This window comes from Adiantum capillus-veneris, chromosome 17 (assembly GCF_014529385.1).
Source record: "Adiantum capillus-veneris isolate H3 chromosome 17, ASM1452938v2, whole genome shotgun sequence".
NCBI classification, from domain to species: Eukaryota; Viridiplantae; Streptophyta; class Polypodiopsida; order Polypodiales; family Pteridaceae; genus Adiantum; species Adiantum capillus-veneris.
In genome coordinates this window covers 130,747,488-130,772,086 of record NC_140947.1, presented here as the reverse complement: position 1 = coordinate 130,772,086, position 24,599 = coordinate 130,747,488, and the positions used below count along the sequence as shown (strand labels likewise).

General features: G+C 41.8%; 1 protein-coding gene and 1 pseudogene across 1 annotated transcript; both read right to left on the bottom strand.

The window, feature by feature from the left end:
- Nucleotides 1-14,632: 14,632 nt before the first annotated feature.
- Nucleotides 14,633-15,337, bottom strand: LOC147438087 (tubulin beta-1 chain pseudogene; annotated as a pseudogene).
- Nucleotides 15,338-15,435: 98 nt separating this feature from the next.
- Nucleotides 15,436-16,890, bottom strand: LOC147438086 (tubulin beta-6 chain-like). Its single transcript, XM_086487444.1, has 3 exons — nt 16,472-16,890; nt 15,568-15,843; nt 15,436-15,485 (listed from the first exon to the last, which is right to left on the bottom strand). Exons 1-3 carry the CDS (start codon nt 16,863-16,865, stop codon nt 15,451-15,453), a joined length of 705 nt encoding a protein of 234 aa, XP_086343570.1. The 5' UTR covers nt 16,866-16,890; the 3' UTR covers nt 15,436-15,450.
- Between the last annotated feature and the right edge of the window lie 7,709 nt (nt 16,891-24,599).

The window sequence follows — 24,599 nt, the reverse complement described above, 5'->3', positions numbered from 1 at the left end:
TATAGAAATGACACATGGACTTTATGTGATTTGCCTCCTGGCAAAAAGGCCATTGGTACGAAGTGGGTTTACAAGTTGAAACGCAAGCCGGATGGTGAGATCGATCACCATAAGGCTCGACTTGTTGCAAAAGGTTATGCACAACAAAAAGGCATAGATTATGAAGAGACTTTTGCTCCCACAAAAGATCAAATTTGGCTCAATTGGCATTGAATTTAGGTTTATACCTAATCACTGCAAACACTCTTTATGAACATTTTACAATCAAAAATCATTTTGGTGCCCTAATTGACCATCAATCATAGAAAATAAAGTGGTCTAGGATAGGCACACACACTCAATTGTTGCCCAATTTTTTGGCATTTAGGCTTATCCAATGATTGAATTAGCCTAACATACTTATCACTTACATGATTGCATACTCATGTACCATCAATTCCATCACTTTATATGCATGCACACACTAAAAATTAGGTGCGCACACACTTGAATTTTTGACAATTTTTTTCCCTCTTTGGTGCATGCAAACACACAATGATTTTTATGCAAATATTAGTGGTTAGGTTAGCAAGGTTAATCAAAATTTAAAAAATTAACATGAAATTAGTACAATTAGCATGGAAATAAAGCAAAATTAGTAAGGGTTAGCATAAAATTAGTGAAATTGGGGGTGGAATTGGGAGTTTCGGGTATTCATAACTCAACATTAACATCAATTTCTTACATAACATCATCAAATCAAACCAAAGGCGTTCCTTCGTACCTGCACATTACATATCCAAAAGATTTCGGATTGGTAGGTTTCTTCCCCAGCCTCTAACATAACTTCTACCTCTCCCTCTCCCAAAAGCAGAATCATTCGAGGAGGGAGTCAAGAAAGAGGTGTCAGAAGCAGACAAAGAGACAAGAGTGTTGGGTCATTTGGAAACTTGAGTTTCATCATCATCGATATTAGGTTTGATTTGCCCAGCCATACTTTTGATTCCTTTGTAGCCTCCATAAGTGGTTAGCAGTGTGCCACAACCATCATAACCAAGCTCTTGGAGGGTGTCACACATAATCGATCTATACTGAATAAAGGCGATTTGAGCTAAGACCAAATCCTTAGCTTGTCCACCAAGCCATGAACAAAAGAGGGAAAGATGAAACTCTTCTGCTTTGTCAGGAAATATACTTGGCAGATTGTTGAGCGTGTACCAAATAGCATGGTCAAACCAAATGATGCTCGACTCACAAGCAGCTTTAGGATCTAAAAATTTGCATCCACACTTAAGGTAAGGTCTGAACACATTCCATCTATTTCAGTGTAGTAATCAGCATTATTTTTACTAAAGGTCGTCACACCTTTGGTTCTTGCATATAAACGTGTATTCGAACCGCATTTTTTATCATCAAGGAAATTCATATTGAACGGAGCTCTAATCAGATCTCCTTTATCCAAGAGCTGAATCCCTTTAAGAACTTTAAGTTTGCATTCTTCAATAGTGGCAGGTGCCAGGTTGGCAAGGAAGACCCAAGTTTCCAGAGAAATGGGTGCAAGAAACCCTTTATTTGGGAACAACCAAAGCATGTGCTCTACACCCAAGGATTCTACTTCAATCTGTCGTGATGGTAAAAAAGGAAAGGCCCTAAAGACTTTCGGCACCATATCCAAAAGGTAAGCTTCACTGAGTGGACAAAGGTCCTTCTGAAATTCTTTTACAGCTTCCAATGTAGCAGCATCTCTACAAAAGAGGTTGTTAGGTGGAGGGACTATAGGAGTAAACGGAGCAGTAACAAAGATGGGACTAAGCCCGCAAAATTTTCTGAGAATATTGGATAGTTCACAGCCTTTAGAAGAGAAGGAAGCTAAGTCCTAAATATGGGCTTTGGAAAGACCAGCCAAATTAGAAGTAAATTTCAGCAGTAGGTTGATACCATCAGTTTTATTCTTAACGAGGAGAGCGAGAACCTTCATCCATTGGTCAAAAGAAATAAGCTGGACAAGAGACATACTAGAATTCCTTCGAGGCATCAAAAAATAAAGCTGAAGCATCGTTATCTTGTATACACTTCAGCACAAGTAGAGAAGCAAAGGAAAGGGGTTCCATAGGAAGAGTGAGCCCTTGGGAGAGGGAAACAATCTGCAAAGATTTCAATAACAATAGTTAGATTATTGCATTTTGGAAGAGCTGAGTAGACCCGAAGATCTTATACAGAGTGTAACTTATTTTTGAATTTTACAGCCCTATGCAGATAAGGCCTAATCCTAAGAGAGATATTAGGAAAGACGCTTTCTATTTTCTCTAGCAAGTTGTAATTTCTCCAAAATTGGAGCTCTTTTCTCTGGGTCAGAGCAGACCTTTATGCTTGCAGTGAGCTTTCCAGTAACCTGGTAGACAGAAGTAATAAACTAGTGAAATAACATGGAAAAAGGGAATTTTTAGAAAGTGAGAACGAGAATCTTTAGTATAGAATGGAATGGTCGTGCTAGCAACCTTTCACCAGTCATGTCAAAGGGGACCACTGAGACTGTGTGATAGCACCCCAGCCTATTAGAATATAATAAATTATACTGTAATAGGTATTTAGAACTAGAACTATGGTCTGAGAGAGGAAAACGGACAAGTCAATCTCTCTTTTGCATTTATTGTGTGTGTAGCAATTCTAAATAAATATATATGCGCAAACAAACACTACATGTTCACAGACCAACAATTCTAGGCAGGTACAATGGATTTGTATAATAATTTATTTGCATTTGAAAATAAATTTTGTACAAGGTAATGAAGATAACAAAGTATAACATGGGAAACAATAGTCCCAAAGTCTGGGGTGATGTTTCTTCAAGGTAAGAGATCCGCCACAAGTCATCTACCACATAGAACAAAATGTTTTTATCAAAGAAGGTAGCCCTCACCTGCACCCATAACCACAAGAAAACAATTCGTTAGCACGTGATTGTATGCAGGTGATGCTGGGCATCCCAGCTGTTATCCATGTCGCAATGAGAAAACAAACAGTTCTTCTGCAAGTAATTTGTTTTTTTTATAAAAACCATAATAAGAATCCTTGGTTTTTAGCCAATCTAACCAGGAGAGTGAGAATCCCCCCATAGCTACTATATATCAAGTTAGTTCCAGATTTGTTTGATGCCTAACCATAGTTTCAAGAGCTTTTAAAAAAAAATCAAAACTTTATAGGTTTTTATAGAACCGACCCACAACACATTCTTTAACTAGGTTGGGGAGATTTTACCCCATAGGCGCAAGTCCAAGTTAGCTCGAGCTAAATAATCCTATACTAGAAATTAGATCTTAAAGGGTTAAAATCCTCTTGAAAACATAAAGTCCCATCCGGTTTATGTTTGCACAAAGTTCGAGCTTGAATTTTATCTCACTTACAAATCCTAAAAGGGCCTCTGTAGTATATTAGCAAAAGCAAAACCAATATACATCAGAGCGGCATAGTACTGAACATGATTAGTAGACCAGCCAGAGGAAAATGTTTGGATTTTACAAACTACACTAATACCAAAATTAAGAAAATACTTTCAAATACCATCCTTATTAACAGTTGAATCTCTTCCAATGTCATAGTCGACATATTCTTCCAAATAGCCAGTACCAAATACGTGTTTTTAAACTCGCTAGTCAAAAAAATCACTCACATCAACCAATTTCCCAAAAAAATAACCAGCCACTACGGATTTTTTCCTTTTATGATGAAAAAGCAAAAATCGGACAAATAAACAATTGTTATTTTTGTGCAGTCCAAAAGATGCCATTCTCAAAAAAAATACCTGCACAATAGGGCAGGTCATAACATCGGGCTAACAATAGCCCAACCAGTACAATCCAGAAAAACCAGAGATCAACCGACACTTTATCCCAGAGTAACCCACATATTCTCCAGAGAGTAACCATAATTACCCCATGTTTTAAGTTTCAAGTATGTTCTGATCCAATCACAGCAAGACCAGCTGGGAAGGTCTACTTCTCAGGGATAGGCAATCAGCCAAAACCAAAAAAAAGAGGGTAGAGACCATCACAGGCTTAGTAAAAAGACCATCTCACATACTAGCGAGTACTAAATATAAATTCAACACTTTATAGAAGTCTACACACTTAACTGGAGATACCATTTTTATATTTTTCCACACAACATCATGCAGTGATGCAATCATTCTCTTACGCACTGATACAATGAGAGAAAGTAAAGGTAAGTTTAGAAATAGCCATGCTTATGATATTATAGAGTTGGTGACCCAACCTATTAAAGGCAAGATGTATCTAGTATCCATAAGTTACAAACTGTGAGTGGTGATCAACCGGGAAAATAATGTATGCAGGCAAAAAGTATTCAAGCGTCAAACATCTTAACAAAACATCACATTATTCGGATATGAGATTCTCAAAAACCTCAACCAATTTTCCCATATCTGGCTGTACCACAATAACCAACCATTGAAAACTCATTAATAATCTCGAGACCTGGTAGCCCTTAATGACAGAGCAACAGAAAAAGTTCCTCAATTTCTTCAAATATACCAGCTAAAAACAAACTTCCCAGAACCATAGAGTTATTAAAAAATATGTCCAATTAGCCAGTGCTTAAAACATTACAATTTATCTAATTTAAGCACCTTCATTTTAGCCAAATAGTCCAGCTAACAATGTTTTTAAGGCTTCAAGAGAGCCGAATAGATAGTTAACCTGTAGACTTGGAGAGGATGGCGATTCCACCAAAACTTTCTCAATATTTTTCGGCATGTTGAAGTCACAACCGCATACAAGATTTGAACGCACAAGCTGTAGTCACAGAACACAATGCTAAGTGAGTAAAATACTCACCTTATTGAGGGTTTTATAAATGATGATGCCTCTCCATAGCAGAAGGGACCCAGATTAGGCCAGGTATTCCCGTCATCGAGGTCGCCCTTAAAGACCCTATTTCAAGGGATTTCTCTCAGCACACGATCCGGATGAGAAAAGCTAGTGTCGAGACACATTCGCTACATCACTCACCTGCAAACCCACTATCTGTATGCAGAAGGTAGCATGCAACCATGTAAATACTGGAGAAGCCTTGCAGAGGAATACTCAGACGCCATGCAATACATGTGTAATGCTTTTTTAGGGTAAATAATATGTAAAGACATGCTTGTGGCCAATGCAAAAAGAGGATACCAAAAAAAACCCTTTAATGAGCCCCACTTATTAATATGGCAGTAGATAGTATGGCCTTTTCCGAATGCTTTCGCAAGGTCGATACACGGCCCATACAATTCCTTAAGAGGTATTGCCCCTAGCAACTGGATGACATAAACAAACAGTTACCCATAAAACCGACATATCAAACGAGACTTATTATCAGTAAGCTATCCAATTGGGCAAATTACGAGAATAAACATATGCCAATCACAAAGAGGTGAGTTAATGTAATATTGGACCCATTAAGAGATGGCAATTAGTTTGGGTAATTCCTACACATACCCATTTGGTTCAGGTATCAATGTAGATCTATAAAAGACGGGTGTTTTTTTCAAATCAAAGTACACAGTATCAGTCTTGAGTAACTTTCAAAGAGTTTACAGCCAACAGCTAACTCTGTCGTAAGGTGTGTCATACACATTATATGTTATGACTTATAATCAAGATCAGGTTTTAGCCATAACCATTGCACATCTTCAGCAAGTCAAGTGAGTCTACTAGGAGAACCACACCACTCTGTTATGAGCATCTTTTATTCCCCCTATTAGGAACATCGGTTACACAGACGAAGTGCGGACATATCAGGACAGAGTGACGCGGGTGACCCTTTGGGGTCGAGAGCACTTTAGGAACAATATCCGTCTGGCGATGGTAACTGAAGCCAGGGGCTTAGGGCCACAATATTATTATTTGGAACATTCAATGAAGCGAGGGTTTTCAGAACGGTTATATTTGCTAGTGCAGTTTCTTCCACACCATAAGATTTTTTTTTTTGTATCACAGTTATGGACAGCCCCTCAGAGGATACTTTAATAGCACACCACGCACCAGGGAATATGGTGTAATTTTGGCTAACCTTATCTTACCTTTGGCCGAGCGTTCGAACACATGTTATTACTGTGACAGCTGCTTGTGTGATCATGTAATGGATGGTTTAATAGAGATGTAGAGGTGAAGAAAGAAAGGGTTTTTTTTTAATAAAAAAACCAGCCATGCTTTTTCTGTCCAATTTAAGTGGCGAAGCATGAGAAAGGACTCATGTAATTTTGTGTGTGTGTGTGTTGTCACTGAGCACACAAAGCATGCGTTCGAATGTGAGTAGAATAGTAAGTTGAGCGCAAGTATATGGAAACAAGTGGGAATAACACAAAATCTCTCATATCAAAAAATTGCACACAACTACAGTGAGTGTGAGTTATGCCACATTTGTACTATATTCGGTGCTGACAACAGAGAGATTCAAGCAGATTGCAACCTATATTATTATTAAACAACTAAAAACTACTTTTTGAAAATGCAAAAATTTGACGTAAAAATAAAGAAAAATCAAGCTACCATTAGGGTAGCTCACCATCCATTGTTGGTCATGCAACATTCTCTCTCTAGCACTAAAAGGACCAAATTTGAGTCCAAACTAATGAGGAAAATAATGGCCAGTCATAACCCAAATTCTTCTCTATCTTCTACCCTTTCCACCTTGATCCCTTCGTATGATCTATCCTGCTTCACTATGGTGTTGAGAGAGAGAGAGAGAGAGAGAGAGAGAGAGAGAGAGAGAGAGAGAGAGAGAGAAGAGAGAGAGAGCTCTACTTCTTCTTGTTCTTTACTGAATACAAAAGAGTGATCTAGTGGGCTCACATGCAATCCTCCTCCACTTATTATCTTCTCTTGGTTCACCAAGCTTGAGAAAGAAAATCAAATTGTTCTTCTTCTTCTTACCTTCTTTCCCCAAGGATCCTTCTTCTTGTTCTTTGGTTCGGTCAAGAGAGAGAAAAAGAGCGCTCCCCCTTTTCTTGTCATTATCTTCCCCTTCTTTCATGGAAAGAAAAACCTTCTACAAATAGCTCCCCTACTAGCATCAGTGCTAGTGCAAGGCATGGGAATTTGATGCGATGACATGATAGGCAAATTTTGAGCTTTACCAAATGGGATGCTAGCAGTGCTAAAATGTGGTGCACAACCATTCTTGACATTTTTCATTTAAGCACCGAGATCAACAGAGCATCCTATCGGTCAGAGAGAGTTCTTGAAGCTCCCCATCTCCCACTTTGTTGCTACATGCACGCCTTTCTTGGCTTCCTTCTTTTCTTTATTTCATGTTTCACTCCTTAATTTACCTAATGGGCAGCCATCCATTGGCCCCAAATGCCCATAAGAATTTTGGGCAGCCACCAAATGCACACATACTGAACAAAGCATTGCCAAGCTCAACATCTTTCTCCAATTGCCCTTGATAAGCAGTGGTACAAGACAATTAAAGCAACTTTAGGTGGCCATCGAATGCACACATAGTGAACAAAGTTTTGCCAAGCTCAACATCTTTCTCCAATGGCCCCCGATAAGCAACGGTACAAGACAATTAAAGAAACCAAATCTTCCTTGCCAATGCCATGTTGGGAATATACCACAATCAATGTACTCCAAGAAAAAACATTGTGGATAGGAAGCTCCACAAGCATTGTTGTACTTTCTAAGGTGCACCACATTTGGCATACATATCGGCCAAGGCATTGCCAAGAACTCTTGTGCTTTGGAAATTGCATTGCATATGGCATACAAATCACTTAAGGCATTGCCAAGAACCCCGTTCTTATAGAGCTCAGTTTGTATCCCACTAAAATTGATACAAATCCTTCTTCTAATTATGAGCCTTTAATACTATCTAAAAAGAGAAGCCCATTGCCTATGACTCCTCATGATGGTTTTCTTGTCTATGCTTTACTTGAGTAAAACCCTCTTATTCTTAACTTTTTCCCCTTGTGGATGTAGGGCATCACAACATCCACTCTCTTTGAACATGCACATCCTCTGGCATGTGCCAAACATCATCAAAACCTGCAAATATAAAGTCATTTTCTTTCCACCATTGCCCTGCGATAAACATACTTTGAGAAATCTCTCCATCTATGGCTTCATGAAAGTATACCCCTCCAAGATCATAGGGAAACTTCAAAAACTTCGTAATCCCATAATAAGGACTACTAGATATATGGGTTCGCTGCCATTAAATTTGTACATTGCAATAATCCCTTGAATCAAACACTAGAAAGATCCATTTCCATAGGACATAACCTATAGCAAATCCTCTAGGATCATATGACATATAGAATAACCAACCAAGCACTTGTTCACTATAAAACCCACATAAATATACATCATTGTCTCATCCAACATCAAGGAACCATGTACATGCCTATTATCATTAGATCAATCAACAAGCAATGACACCATGTATCCAAAAGCACCCATCCATATTAAATTTTCTTTTCAAGATCCTTAGAATCTCTTGAATGAAATACCATTGAGAGAACATAGCATCGATGAGCCCCACAATAGACTAGAGCATCCCCTAAAACACAGTCATATAACCCACATCCCATAAACATTTGGCAACTTTAGTTCATTACAAGGAAGCATAGAAGAGCTAACTCCATTTTACTCGCATCCAAAGCATCATTGACATAAAACATTAGTAGGGAAAAAGAACCCAGCCATAGGTGGTACACTGTCAAAAAAAGAAGGAAACTGTGCGGCCCTTGCAATACCCATGGCGATTTAGCATCATCACCCCCACTAACTTCATAGCCATCACAAACCTTTGAACAATATATATGTGTATCAGAGACACCTTCACTTGGGACTTGATCTTGATCATGAAAAATAACTTTAACTTGTAAAATCTTCATCCACAAGATCCTCTTTTGAACTAGTAGAGCCTTGAAAATCTTCATCATATGTCAAAGAGCTATAAATTTCTTCCTCTTGCAATTCATGAGAAAGCATATAAGGAAAAATTTCCTATATATCCTTCATTTTAGTCGTTTCGGAGATACCAAACACACAAAAAACTTCATCGAGGCAATCTTCATATGTTTCTTCATCTTTTTCTAGTTTATATGCTTCTATGGCACCCAAAAATCCATTGATACCCTGTGAAGGTTGTTCTTGCACCCCCTCTAAATAGGTACTTACATTTGAAACCCCATCCATATTGTTCTGCTCATACGCATCACAACCTGTTAAGAAAATCTCAATAACAACGTCCTCTTCATCCAATATCGTTAAAGAAGCATCATTTATAGCATCTTCATCTTGCTTTTTGACATCAAAACCTGCAAGCATGCCATCGCAACAAACACAGGTTCATGCATCTCCTCATGCACATCACGTCTCATCTCTATAATACCAGGCACTTTCTAAGTCATTACACATGTAAAAGACATACAAATGGGTTTATCTATGCAATCTCTTTAGAAAATTTGTCATTCTTTTAGCCTCACATACTTCCATGTGTTGAAAGATCCATTAATACCCTGTGAAGGCTCTTGTTGCACGTCTAAATCTTCACTGGAGCCATTGATGGAGGTAACTACAACGCGAGCAATTTCTGAAAAATTGCCATCAACTTTATCTTGAACTTCAGTTTCATTATCCATGTGTACTAAATTTCCCAAAACATGATCTTTTACGATTAAGTTTGCTCCCTCCAATGTTGTATCTTCCCTTGCTTTTGCATCTTCTTTAGCTTTACTTCTTGCATAAATTAGTTCCCAAAATTCGTCATAGGTAAGTACCTGCAATTGATCCCCATAACCTTTACTAAAAGTAATTTGGTTTTTTAGTAATATACTTCATTTCTAAGTCCAAAATTTGAGAACTTACATGAATAATCTCATTTGCAAAATGGTCCCACCATTTGGGATAAGTCCTTACTAGCGCTTGAAGTTGTTCTCTAAACTCGGATTCGACAAATTTTCAAAAGCTGCAACCATCTGATCTTCGAGAAGCCCTTGACTTCTCATCTCCACTTCATAGCATGCAAGAAAAACTTCTGGATCATGGCCTTAAAAATCACCACCGTGGACACGTAAGGCATCAAGTTCCATTTTCATAACATCATCAATCTTCTCTTTCGTCTTCACAACTTCCACTTCAAGCAGATATCCTCGTACCAATTCTAGCATCTTTGAAAAATCGAGAACTATAGACTTGCCATCAAACCCTTTGAAGTTAACTCTCCTATCAATTTCATCATATGTTCTAGATTCTCCATTTGCACCTCTCATCCTGGGTTGTTTCACATCACTTGACCAAAGATGTCAGGGGATAAATTGTTTAGGAGGTGAGTCAAGAATTGGCATGCTAATTGTGAGAGATGTGAGAGACAAGAAGAGTAGAAATAGAGAGATGAACAACAATAGGAACCAAATGAGCACTAAATTATGGAGACTGAGATAAATTGTACATAGTATTGTCTTACCATTGGGTAAAGTCTTAGCATTTGCTACATCAATAACCATCAATCAGAATCGTTGCTTGGATTCCAACTAATCATAATATTGAAGTCTTCTATATGCATGTCCAAGCCCTCATAGCCAGATAGACTCGAGCCCCTCAATGAACATAGATTGGCCCTTCCTTCAATTATCGGTAATTGTCCAAGCTCATGGATCCTCCCTTTCCCAAAGCTCTTCTATAGCCGCTTTCAATTCCAATCCACCAAAGGAAATAATAGCCGATCATAACCCGAATTCTTCTCCATCTTCAACCCTTCTGCACCTTGATCTCTTTGTATGATCTATCATGCTTCACTACGGTCCACACACACACACACACACACAAATTCCCCCTTCTCCCCTGTTCCCCTCCTCCTCCTTGTTGTCCTTGCTGCCTGTTACACACCATTCTTATTGTCATTGCCTTCCTTTCCTTGTTCCCATAAGTTGATAGGGAGAGATCATCCCCTCTTTCGCCCTTCTATCCCTTTTTCTCCATGTTTTCTTCTTGTTGTCTTCGCCGCAAGAGAGAGAGAGAGAGAGAGAGAGAGAGAGAGAGAGAGAGAGAGAGAGAGAGAGAGAGAGTCTCCCCCCCTCCCCCTTTTCTTCTTGTTATCTTCCACTTCTTTCATACAAAGAAAAACCTTCAAAAAATAACCCCCTACTAGCGTCGATGCTAGTGCAAGGCATTAGAATTCAATGCGGTGACATGGTAGCCAAATTTTGAGCTGCACCAAATGTGTCATCAGTAGTGACGAAATGGGGCACCCAACCATACTCAAGATTTTGTGTTTAAGCACCGAGATCATCAGAGCATGCTCAGAGAGAGCTCTTAAAGCTCCCCATCTCCCACTTTGTTACTACCCGCATGCCATTCTTGGCTTCCTTCTTTTCTTTATTTCACATTGCACCCCTTAATTTACCCAATGGGTAGCCTATAGAGAGAAAGGCTTCTCCCTCTCAAAAGGCTCACTCTTCTCTCTCTCTCTCTCTCTCTCTCTCTCTCTCTCTCTCTCTCTCTCTCTCTCTCTCTCTCTCTCTCTCTCTCTCTCTACCTCTCTGCTATTTTCCCTCTTGAATAATAGTTATTGAGTTCAACTCTCCTCATCGGATAGATCTTTAAGGTCTCTTGGGATAGTTTTCTAGACGTTAAAATTTTCTTCTTCTTCTTGTGCAGCACCAAACACAGTCCGAAAATCATACACACACACACTGGCACCAACACCAAAGTGCATAAACAAAGGAGAAGAGAGGGGGACGGTAGGGAGATTGACAACAAGGAGCAAACTCACATATAATCTAGTGTTCCATGCAAAGACAAAGCACAATGGTGTGAGGTGTCACTTCATTTCCAAAGTGCTTGTTGAGGACAAGTGCATTAAGCTTTTCAAGATTCATACAGATAACAATCCTATAAATCTACTTATAAAAGATCTACCCTTTGAGAAGTTTGCACATTGTGGTGCTTATGGGCACACATAGGTCTCTCATTTCTCACACTGTCCATCTACGTATGTAGTTTTCTCTCTCCGCACATGCTTCTAGGTTCAGTAGATTGCTCCACATAGTCTCTAACAAAATGAATAATTCAAGAGGGAGTACATAGTGTGTTGCCACTCTTAACACATTGTAACAACAAATCACCATCTAGTGCTATAGATGAGAAGGTTCTAGAAGACATTTGGTCCAAGAAGCCAGCTTCTTATATGCATGTTACAGCCTATATATGAAGCATTTCTCACTTGAGCCAAAATAAAGACAGCGTAATATTTTTTTGTTATAGTATGTTATTTCTAGCCTAGTTACCAATCGAGAAGCTAGTATGATCTCAGCACTTGAGTATCCATCCGGTAATGCACATGAACGCTAGAGGCTATTTAAATCCACCCCAACCTCTAGAATTCAGTCCTAAGTTTGTCAATTATGGCACTATCCTGGGACCAAGAGGAGTTCGAGAGTTCAATATGTCATACAACAGTCCAAATTATAACGAGTGTAAACACTACCCTTGAGGCCAATAGGAGCCCAATGGGCCTAAATGTAAAAAATTTCACGCGTTATTTGCCTGGTGGTCTACTTTGGCACATACCACCTTACTACCTTGTTTGGGATAAGTTGTTGTCTGTTTTTTAATTGTGTTTGTTTTAGTGCACACCCATTATGGGGAAGCTCTTGTATTTTTCTCTATACCCGTATTTATTGGAGGACCTTTGCGGCCTATCCATTTGTCCATTTTTCATAAGCTCTTCGATGTTTTGTTTGATCATATGCCCCTACTATTTGGAAGGCCCTTTGCCAACTATTCATTTCTCTACAAGATGGAGTAGGTGTTACACATTTTCAAAAACAAATGGGAGAGAGAATCTTCAAAGATGCTCTCAGCGTTTAGTAGAACTGAGGTCCGTGCATGAGTACTTCCTATGAAGGGACGAGAGAGAGAGAGAGAGAGAGAGAGAGAGATATCTCTTTTGATAAATGCAAAATGAAGCGAGTATGGTATGTGCCATCTTCGTGCAGAGAGGTACAAGGTGGGCGAGGGGCAGGGAGGAGGTTGCACAGACCAATTGAGATCGGCGGAGGCGACGTCTTTGCGTAGAGACATGGAGAGGGAGAAGGTGGGCAAGGTGCAATAGAGTAGGCCTCTCAACCCAAAGGAGATGGGGGGGATGGAGAAGGTGGGCGGTGCAAGCGAGGGTGCAAGCTTTTGCAGGCGAAGGCGCATATGACGAAGTTTTTTTAAAGGGAATCTTCTTATTAATGCTTTTATTAAAGCGAGAGCCAGGAGAGTAGCAAGTAAAGTGTCACATTCAACATCTTTCATTAGTGCTTTATAAGGGTGGGTCTTTGGTTAAGCCATGTACATGGCCTATGTGTATCCGTTTGAAAACTCCAGCCAGGCTTCGATAATGTGTAAATGTTGTATTCTACTAGTTCATTTTCTCTTTATCAGTAAAGAGAATATCCCTTCTTTAACAAGGCTTCGTACTTCTTAAGTATGTGCAAAATGTAAATGGAAGCAACCCACTTCCTTAAGGAGGAGATGCACTCTAGATAGCCAAAAGAATGGCTTCAAGCATGAGTAGGAAACCACGCTATCACCAAGGAGGTCGGGGACCCAAAAGTTGTGAACGTAAGAGGGAGGGAGCCAAGTTAACATGGCAACTTTTTTGAGCCGTTCATCCGCCTCAAGATCAGCACAATTTCCTAACCATCATCAATGATTAAGTTTCTTGTGAATTGTGTACACACCTTTCTTAAAATATTTAGACATGACAGCATGATGCATATTTTCTAAAAGAACATATCCTCCAATCCTAGGCGGACTTACCCCATAAGTTTTGTCACAATGGCTTGTTACGTTAATGTGAATGTGCATATCGATCTCTTGAACGCAAGTGGGGAGAGGATGAATATGGCCGATTGATGAAGCTCAGAGCAGCTGAAACAACAGTGAATGAAAGCTCTTCATAAAATAATTTTGGCCTCCCATCAACGCGGGCCAACTTCTTGAAATGGAGAAGGGTATTAGTCCAGCAGATTACATTTTGAAGAGGGTCGTCATTTGTGTTACTCAAACCTCAAAGTGAAATTGGAATGCCTAGGGGCAAATATACCAATCTGTACAGCAAGAAGGATAATCATGAAAAGAATCTACATGAGGACAAGAATATACATGAAGATGTTTTGGGTAGTTGTAAGTTGTAACAGGTGCAAACACCACTGTTACAAACCAAGCTGCGCACACAAACGTTGCGACATGCACTACAGGGGAAATAGCCGAGAGAGAGAGAGAGAGAGAGAGAGAGAAGTCGGTTTAAACCGGGTGGGGCAAATCACTAGTTAAACCAAACTCACTTTTAATCCCTCGGAGTGGGGAGAAATTAGAATCACTAGTCAAATGATCGAGATCACACTTAAGGACAACAAACGTAAAAGTAATGCACTGTGCATCACGAGACTTGACTGGCAGGCAGGCAGGCAGCTATTCATAAAAAAACCATGCTATCACATGCAAAGAGCTGAACAGCAGACAAAGGCAACAGATTGAGACAAGAAAGGCAAGCACAGGTACAACTCGTCATTTCTCAATCCTTGCCGAGTTGAGTCCTGACTGCATGGCCTTCCTAGCTACTTGCTAGTCGTAAATACAATTCCAAAAACACATTAAACCAAACAATGAAACTACATTACTCATTTAGTTTCACAGAAGTTGAAGGCACAAATATCACCATATTGAAATCTAAAGGAAGGAGAAAGCGAAGGCATCCTGCGATGTTCGATCCGAGTAGATTACATGAAACCAGGAGTAGAGGCGCCCTCTACTCAAATTGAAAATGACGAAAGTTGGATACTACGGTTCTTCATAGTCTTCCTCATACTCTCCATCAGGCTCAGCAGTTGCATCCTGATACTGCTGATACTCAGAAACCAGGTCATTCATGTTACTCTCAGCCTCAGTAAACTCCATCTCATCCATCCCTTCACCAGTATACCAATGCAAGAAAGCTTTCCTCCTAAACATGGCAGTAAACTGATCACTCACCCTCCTAAACATCTCCTGAATAGACGTCGAGTTGCCAATAAAAGTACAAGCCATCTTTAAACCAACTGGAGGAATATCACAGACGCTGGACTTCACATTGTTAGGGATCCACTCAACAAAATAAGAAGAATTCTTGTTCTGGACGTTGATCATCTGTTCATCCACTTCCTTCGTGCTCATCTTGCCCCGGAACATGGCAGAGGCAGTCAGATACCTTCCATGGCGTGGATCTGCAGCACACATCATGTTCTTGGCATCCCACATTTGCTGAGTAAGCTCTGGCACAGTGAGAGCACGATATTGCTGGGATCCTCGGATGTCAGAGGAGCAAAGCCAACCATGAAAAAGTGCAGACGAGGGAAAGGGATTAAGTTTACAGCAAGCTTTCTCAAGTCTGAGTTGAGTTGGCCTGGAAATCGGAGGCAGCAAGTCACACCACTCATGTGGCAGAAATGAGATGATTCAGGTCACCAACTGCACATACAAGAAATCATAACTGTCAGAAAAGAAAAAAAGAAAAAGAAATGCTAAGACACCAAATCTCTTATATACTTACAAGTAGGAGTGACGAGCTTTAACGTGCGGAAGCAAATATCATATAGTGCCTCATTATCCAGCACCATGCACTCATCAGCATTCTCCACAAGCTGATGCACTGACAACGTAGCAGTAGCATTATAAGGCTCCACCACAGTGTCAGAAACCTTGGGAGATGGGAACACTGAGAAGGTTAGCATCATCCTGTCAGGATACTCCTCCCTGACTTTGGAAATTAAAAGTGTCCCCATTCCAGACCCAGTACCTCCACCAAGTGAATGGCACACTTGAAAGCCTATACAAATGAAGGAGAAAAATTTGCTCAATTGTTCACAGAGAGACCACACACATGAGTGCACCACACGCTAGTCTCAAAGAGAATAGCCCGAAGGGGAAACGAGCATGGCTGAAATTAGAAACCAGACAAGGCATCTACGTATATAGGCAGCACAAAATAGGCCATTTACTTAACAGGAAGCTGACAAGACGCGAAGCATGCAGAGGAACTAAGTAAGACAAGACTTCTGGGAAAACATGGCTGAAATTTGAAAACATGCAAGAAAAAACGTTTCCAAATGCTAGCAGCGAAGACCATGTGCAAGTGCTTGACGGGACGTGAAGCAGGCAAAAGAAGCTAAGCAATACCAGACTTCTGGGAAAAAAACTCTGGAACTAAGGAAGAAAGGGCAGGAAACGAAATCTGCCTCGTTAACACAAACAGAATCACCACAGGAAGTGAGACATGTCTCGTGAAAAAGAAAGCAAAAGGGAAAGACTACAAGAGATTGTAGTGAATTGTCAAGCAGAATGGAAGGGAGGACTATAATGACGGAGGTAAACCAGCTGCGCTAAATTCTAAAAACGGCATAAAAGTACAAAGCAGAATTCAGGAAGGAAAGCAAAGATGAGGGAAAGCAGAAAACCTTGAAGGCAGTCACAGTTCTCGGCTTCCTTGCGGACGACATCGAGGACGGAGTCGATGAGCTCGGCGCCTTCAGTGTAGTGGCCCTTGGCCCAGTTATTACCAGCTCCAGACTGGCCGAAGACGAAGTTGTCGGGGCGAAAGATCTGGCCATAGGGACCAGTGCGGACGCTATCCATGGTTCCCGGCTCCAGATCCATGAGAACAGCGCGGGGCACGTACCTCCCGCAGCTCGCCTCATTGTAGTACACATTGACGCGCTCTAGCTGAATGTCGGAGTCCCCGCTGTATGTCCCCGTTGGGTCAATGCCGTGCTCTGTGCACACCACCTCCCAGAACTTGGCGCCGATCTGGTTGCCGCATTGCCCCCCTTGCACATGTAGAATCTCGCGCATTTTGACAGACGGAAGCTACACAGGGACGGAGGTTGGAGCGCTGCGACGGAGAGAAAAGGATATGCCGAACCCTCAAGGCAAAGACAGTAGTGCTGTACAAAGCCTACAGCTCCCTTTGCTGGAGCAGCTGGACCACTTTGCTAGGGTTTAATCCGGAGTAACGGGTAAAGAAATCTGAACCGTTCAACCAAATCTTTACTATTCACATTTGAACCTGGACCTTAGGGCGTGGTCACAGGGTGCCTAGCTATCCGTTGGGATAACTAAAGCCCAACTAAGCTTGGATTAATAAATGCCCTAAAAATTGAACCTTCTTAGTCGGCATTGTTCCACAACCCAACTGGCGCGTGAGGTGAAAGCCCCATTGAGTAGTGAGTTGCACCGCTAAAGATTGCTACGTCAGTAGAGAGAGAATCTTTTGTTGAGTTAGTTGTAGGTCCTACCCTCTCTCCGAACAGAAGCAGCGTGCTACACGTCTTGCATGAAGCCACGTTGCGAACTGCAGTTTTTAAAAGCCTGCCGACAACAAACTCATTAAAGGCCTGAACGGGCTACAATAACAACTATGCCGAAATCGGCATAGTTGCAAAATTGAGTGCTTAGAGCTGGGTTGCACAATGGGTTAGTAGGGTTAGTGTTTACTGCATAAATGCATATCCATGTTTTCCTCCACACACTTCTCTGGAAATGAGTATCTATCGCCAGGCTTTGCAATGCAAAATGCGATCATTGTAAATTGGGCTAGCTGCTGCAGCCAATAGTAGAATGCGATGCTTTCCATTATTGACTACTTTTTAACAAACAAATTTTTGTATGTAATGTGTCTTCATCCCTTGTGAATAACCAGAATACAGACTTATAATCCCTCCATTGTCATTGTCTTCGTCTGAAATAGGAGCACCAACTGTTGGGGTAAAGGCGGTGTGCCTCTGACCTCGATCGGACACGTCAGAGACGTTCGACCGCCCATTATTTGTACACACACCTTATTCTTTACTAGATAGAAGAATAAGGGGCTCTCTCTCTCTCTCTCTCTCTCTCTCTCTCTCTCTCTCTCTCTCTCTCTCTCTCTCTCTCTCTCTCTCTCTCTCTCTCTCTGCGTACGGAATGCATTCACGCACTCACAATTGGTATCAGAGCTTTGGCTTCGCGATAGATGGAGTGCTACTGAGAAGTGAGCTTTCGGCTATGGTGAGCTTTCGGTGGAAGCTTGAGATCAGTGAGCAACCACCAGATCTGTGCTCATGGAAGCTTGAGGGACATTCTCAAGCTCGAGAGGAGGGTGTATTGCAAGTGTGTACGCTTTTTTGCAGCCATACTTGCAGGAAGAATGTAGATTTTCATTTCCGCAAGTCATTTTTTTGGGCTCCAAAACAATGTTTTTTGTGTAACTTTTTCATATGGAATGCGATTTATGCAAGGTTAGGGTGTAACCTAGGGTTTGGGCACGACTCTAAACGCATTGGTGCTGTCAATTTGGACTAATTTTGACCTCTAAATTTTTTGTTACAGCAGTTGTTTATTGTGTGTCGAGGATTCCACACATTGTGTGCTCTCGGATGTGAGTGGTATTGGCTGCAAGTTTGCTCACATGTGGGAGGATATGATGTATGCTTGAGTGTGGATTTTGCGCATGATTTTCTCATGGTTTGAGCATGTTTATGGCATGTGTGGTTATTATCGTTAATTAGCCAAAATAATGTCGAAACTTTGGACATTTTTTTCCATCAGTTTTATGCGCATGATTTGATGTAATCCAAGTAGTGATTGCCAGTTACACTCCATAAATGAGGTATCCAACAACATTTTGGTAAAGAGTGACATCTGCAGGATCACAAGCATCATGAAGACTCAATTTCAAACCTGTATCCCATGGGAGTGGCAATAGGTTTGCAATCCTCAAGTCCAAACTTGCATAGCAATGTCTCTATGTAACTTTTCTGACACAAGGCAATACCACCATCACATTGCTTAAATTGTATACCCAAGTAATGATGCAATAGTCCAAATCTTTCATCTTGAAAGTAGCATTCAAATCAGCCTTAAATTCAGCAATATGTCTCTCATTTGGTCTAGTGATCAACAAATCATCTACATAAAGAACCACAATGAGAAGTACATCACCCTTACGCTTTACATACAGTGTGCTTCCTGTTGGATTGTTACGAAAGCCTCATTTGACCAGTCAGCCTTCTCACACCAAGCACGAGAAGATTGCTTCAACCCATAGAAAGATTTGTTACATTTGCACACCTTATCCTCTTGTCCTTTCTTGACAAAACTATGAGACTGCGTTACATAACCTTCCTCAAATATGTCACCATTCAAGAAAGCAATAACAATGTCTGATTGATGTACATCCCAACCAAAATGAGCTGCCAATGCACATAGAAAACACACAGTAGTCATACGACAAGTGGGAGCAAAAGTCTCTCCATAATCTATGCCTTTTTTATGTGCGAAGGGGATCGGGGAGCACCACAGACGAAGAGTGAGAGAGAGAAGGAGACACACGACACACAGATATGGGTGGGGAGACTCAAAGAGTGAGCAGCCCCCTATACACTTATGCTATGTATAAGGTATACAAGTCAGTGGGTGCCCAGACTCTGGCCGGCCGGGCAAGGCACAGACGCCTATACCCCAGCAACCTCCCACTTAAAGGCGAATGTGCCTTAAAGCAAGGGAACCTAGTCTAAAGACTACAAAAGGCGAGAGAAAACCGCTCTCAACCGATGCCCACTGGCTGGCTGTGATCGTGTGCATCCGACTGTCCTGCTCCCGTGTAAGTCCATACACCACTAGACGTATCGCACACGTACTGCAAGTATGTACGCAATACCTGCATATCTCCCTCGTGCACTATGCCATCATCAGTCAACAAACGACTGACAACCCCAACTGCAAATGCTCCCACTACAGCTGTGATATCCGGTCTCAAGATCAGCATCTCATACATGAGACCACCGAATGCCGATGCAATGCTAGCGGGCCCTGCTAGCTCTACGGAGCATGCATCAACATATATATCCCTGGCAATAGGCATCTCTGACTGACAAGGCATGTCAGCCACATGCAGCTCTTGACTGTCCACAAAAGACGCATCAACCTGTCGTGCAACCTCAGAGCAAACCAGCTGCTCTAGGTGTCTGCTGGAAGACATATCCTGCACAACTATATCCCCATGCTCACTGTCGAGCATAGAAAGGAATGATTGCATAATCGTTGACGTCTCAGCCTCCTCTGCAATCATCCACTACAAACATGACCACTCAATCTGCTGTGACTCACTAGAGCTTTCATGCTCTAACTCCGTATGCATAGACTCTTGCACAGCGTCCTCCTGTCGTGACTCACTAGAGCAAGACCGCTCTACCTGTCTATCCTGCATAGAAGTATCTCGCACAACTGACTCTCTGCTTTGCTCAGTCACTAGCAAAGCATGCATGTCTGACTCTGTCACCTCTCTGTGTGACTGCTCAAGTCGTGCCCCAACTGTGTGCACAACGAGCTCACTACTCTGCACTCCATGCAAAGCATCCTGCAACCCACAAGCAAAAGAGACTCGCCTGCTCTCTCGCTGTCTACCTGGCTGCATGATCACAGAGACAACACCATCTCTCGCGTGATCCACATGTAATGGGCAACCTGTACCACTCCTGGCACCTCTCGCAATCACTAGCGAACCCAAATGCATCACAAAATCTCGCTCTCGTAGCGAAATCTGACATCCACTATCCCGTAACTGTCTGACTGAGATCAAATCCCGTCTCAGATCTGGCACATAACGCACATGACGCAGGGTAAATCTCATACCACTGGGCAAGGACAAACATACGTCTCCTGTACCCTCAATGTCATACACAGCACCATCAGCCATGTGCACACAACCAAGTCTCCCACTAGAAAACGTGTTAAACCACTCACGATGCGACGTGACATGGAAAGTAGCATCTGAATCTAGTAACCAATGTGAAGACAATGTGCAATCCGATATGCAATCCGTAGACATAAGATCGTCTGAAGACAAGCTAGATGTAAATGTGACATCGCCGTCACAATCGTACTCAGTAACCATCGTACTGATCTCACTAGCATCTGTCATGCCCAAATCTGCATCACGCATCTGTCGCCTCCGTTGTCTCAAACGCCTGAAACATCGACGCCTAATGTGCCCTCTATGTCCACAATGCCAACATGTCAAGTCTCTATGCCGTCGAGACTTGCGTGTGGGACCAATCTCTCCCATGGACATAGAAGTGGGACTAGACTCCCCTGTAGACATGGATGTCGCGTACATAGCATGTAAACTCTGCCATAAAGCATGAGTTGTAGTCTCCCTCGAGACCTGCCAGTAAACAGACTCAACCAAATGCAAACAAATCGTAGACATGTCTAACTCATCAAGATCCTTCCAATCATCATCGCGCATAGAAGTGGGCTTCGCCGATAAACCACGCAAGGGTTTATCCTGCCCCAAATCCGCCAATGCAACAAGCATATGCTCCTTCCAAGCAACAAAATCTGCACCATCAAACTGTGTCAGACCATAACGCTGGAAGTCAAATGAAAAATCAGCCATAATGCTCGCAAAAGAGCAACCAACAATGAGTAGCAAATGTCAACCAAATCAGCCCTAAACTGGCTCGAATCGCATCAACAAAAGTCTGCAAATATGGCTCAAAACCTGATGCAAAGTTGCACCAATAACCGTGCAAAACCTCGCACAAAATCACAAGTCAATATGACTCAATCGCGCATAAATATCTGACAAAATTTTGGCAGAGTCTCCTTTGTAACTGGAGCAAAATCTCAACAGTAAACCTCAAAGAGACAATAATATATGCCACAATGGCCAATCCGGGAATAAACTCGACCGAATCACCTCACAAAGTCATACATATGAGCATACCCGCTCTTGCCGGAGTACCACTCAACGGCACCTCAAATGACATACATGTGAGTGATGATTGCTGCCAAAATACCTTTCAATCGATGACCAAATGTCTGTCAGATAACTATAGCAACATTTCGCAAAACCTTGCAAGATCTGTCGCTATGCGCAATGCGAAATACGGCACACAAGGGCATACACAAGTGACTCCAAACTCCAACCAAATGATGACTGAAAATCACCTGTCAAAGTGGGAGTAAACTCAACCACTAAAGTGTCAAAGAGCAACCTACAGATACGTAGAAGCTATGGCGAGAACCTGGATAAAATCCAACAGAGTTTCTTCTTCTATAAATTGAGCCAAATCTCAAATAATCTCAGCCATAAGCAAATACACAAATCCATATATGGCATACATAAACCGCCAAGACCATGGCAACATAGCTCACTCTCGCATGAGTGGCTCTCTAGACAAATGCATATCCAAAAACATGTGTACACCTATGAATTTGCTGGTTGCTGCAGAAAATACTCCGTGTGTGTGAGATATACCAAAAACAGTGTTTTTGGGACCCGAAAGTGCACAAATAAACCTGCTGCTGTACCTGTTGTAATTCAAAGCATAATTTCAGCAAATAGACATCACCAGCGCATTCGGAGCGTGCCAAAACCCTGACCTAAACTCCTAGATCATGTAGATCTGACTTTGTATGACGAAGCTACACAAAAAACTCATTTTAGAGCCCGAAAATGGCAAAAACGAGCTGCACACAGTCTTGAACCTGCTCCTGCTCCACTCTGCGTGATGCAATGTCCTCTCAATGCAAGCTCCAACGCAAGAGCTCTGCCACAACAGCATCCAAGCACTCGAATGTCAAGCTATCCTCCGCCGAGCACTTCTTTGACGAGCTCCACTGAGCTCAAAAGCTCCTCTCACCAAGGAAGCCGCAACCGCCTCCTCGACCAAGCTTGACCACACCAAGCTCCTATTGCATTCTCACAAAGCTTCCAAGCTTTCTTAATCTCTCTACCGTCGAGAGTGAGCGAGCTATCGCCTCGAAGCTCTCAAAGCCGTCGTGCTCTCCGCGGTCAGCATAGCTCTGATACCAATTGAAGGGGATCGGGGAGCACCACAGACGGAGAGTGAGAGAGAGAAGGAGACACACGACACACAGATATGGGTGGGGAGACTCAAAGAGTGAGCAGCCCCCTATACACTTATGCTATGTATAAGGTATACAAGTCAGTGGGTGCCTAGACTCTGGGCGGCCGTGCAAGGCACAGACGCCTATACCCCAACAACGTGCAAAACCCTTTGCAACAAGTCGAGCCTTATAGCGATCAATCTCACCATCCGGCTTGCGTGTCAGCTTGTAAACCCACTTCGTACCAATGGCCTTTTTGCCAGGAGGCAAATCACATAAAGTCCATGTGTCATTTTCAATAAGTGCATCATATTTTGATTGCATGGCAGCCATCCAATTTTTTGAATTTTGTGCTTCATCAAAAGATAGAGGTTCCTCAACATCATGTAAGCTAGACACAGCCAAAGCATAACAATCTGATGCATAAGATGCATGGCAAGAGCCTGAACGAGTACGACTAGACAAAGGTGCATCCAATTTACTGTCACGCAATGTATGCACCAACCATTTTGGCATACCTCTAGCTGCTCATTTTCACGCCTTTCCTCGTCAACTACATCATGTACATCTGCATCAATAATATGCTAATATGTAACATTTTCAGAAACCCCCATAGGCTGTACATTTGGCTCATTGGAATTTACGTTCGTACTTCCACCACTGAAAAGAGGCAACAAAGTGTCATAAATGTCATGTGAGCTTACATTACTATCTCTAGTACATGACAGCAAGGGCTGAACAGAATCTTCCACAAACACAACATCCCATGAAACCAGAATACGCTTTGTTTGTGGATGATACAACCTATGACCTTTGCTTTCAACACTATAACCAACAAAAATACATCTGATAGCCTTATCATCTAACTTTTTGCGTTGTGTTTGTGGCACCAAAGCATATGCCAAACAACCAAAAACACGCATGTGCTCAATAGAAGGCTTTCTATCATGCCATGCTTCATAATGTGGCAAAGCTTGACTTTTGACCATACATCGTGCCATTTCTGTAAGTGACCTGTTTTTCCTCTTAGCAACACCATTTTGCTGAGGTGTATAAGGCATTGTACATTGGTGTTTTATCCCACGACTAGCCAGAAATGCATTAAATTCATGAGACGTATACTCCCCCCCTCGATCCGAACGGAGAGTGCCCATAGTACATTTTGAGACATTTTCAGCCATAGCCAAAAATTGTGTGAAGCACATAAACACTTTGGACTTTGCTTTAAGCAGATACACCCATGCATGCATGGAGTAATCATCAATAAAAGTCACTAAGTAAAGGTAATTGCCCAAGGACGGAGTTTGCATGGGCCCACAAACATCACTATGCACAAGCTGCAACCTGCATGTGGCCCTCATCCTTTGGAAACTTAGAACACTGCATCTTACCCAAAATACAGCCTTCACAAATGTGTTTGACAGGTGCTTCAAGAGGCAGCAAAGAAGCAACCATATCAGATTTCTGCAAATGCAGCAAACTGGAAAAATTCAGATGACCCAAACCATGCATGCCAAAGTTTTGAATCTGAAATAGCCTTTGAATCCACAACTGCATTTGCAAAATTTTGCCCACACTTGTCATACAAACTGAGCTTGTACAGCCCACATCACTTGTTTGTATCTGCACTTGTTAGACTAAGTCGGTCTTGTAGTCAAATTTGTGGATGACAGATGTAGAAGACATGATCTCAGT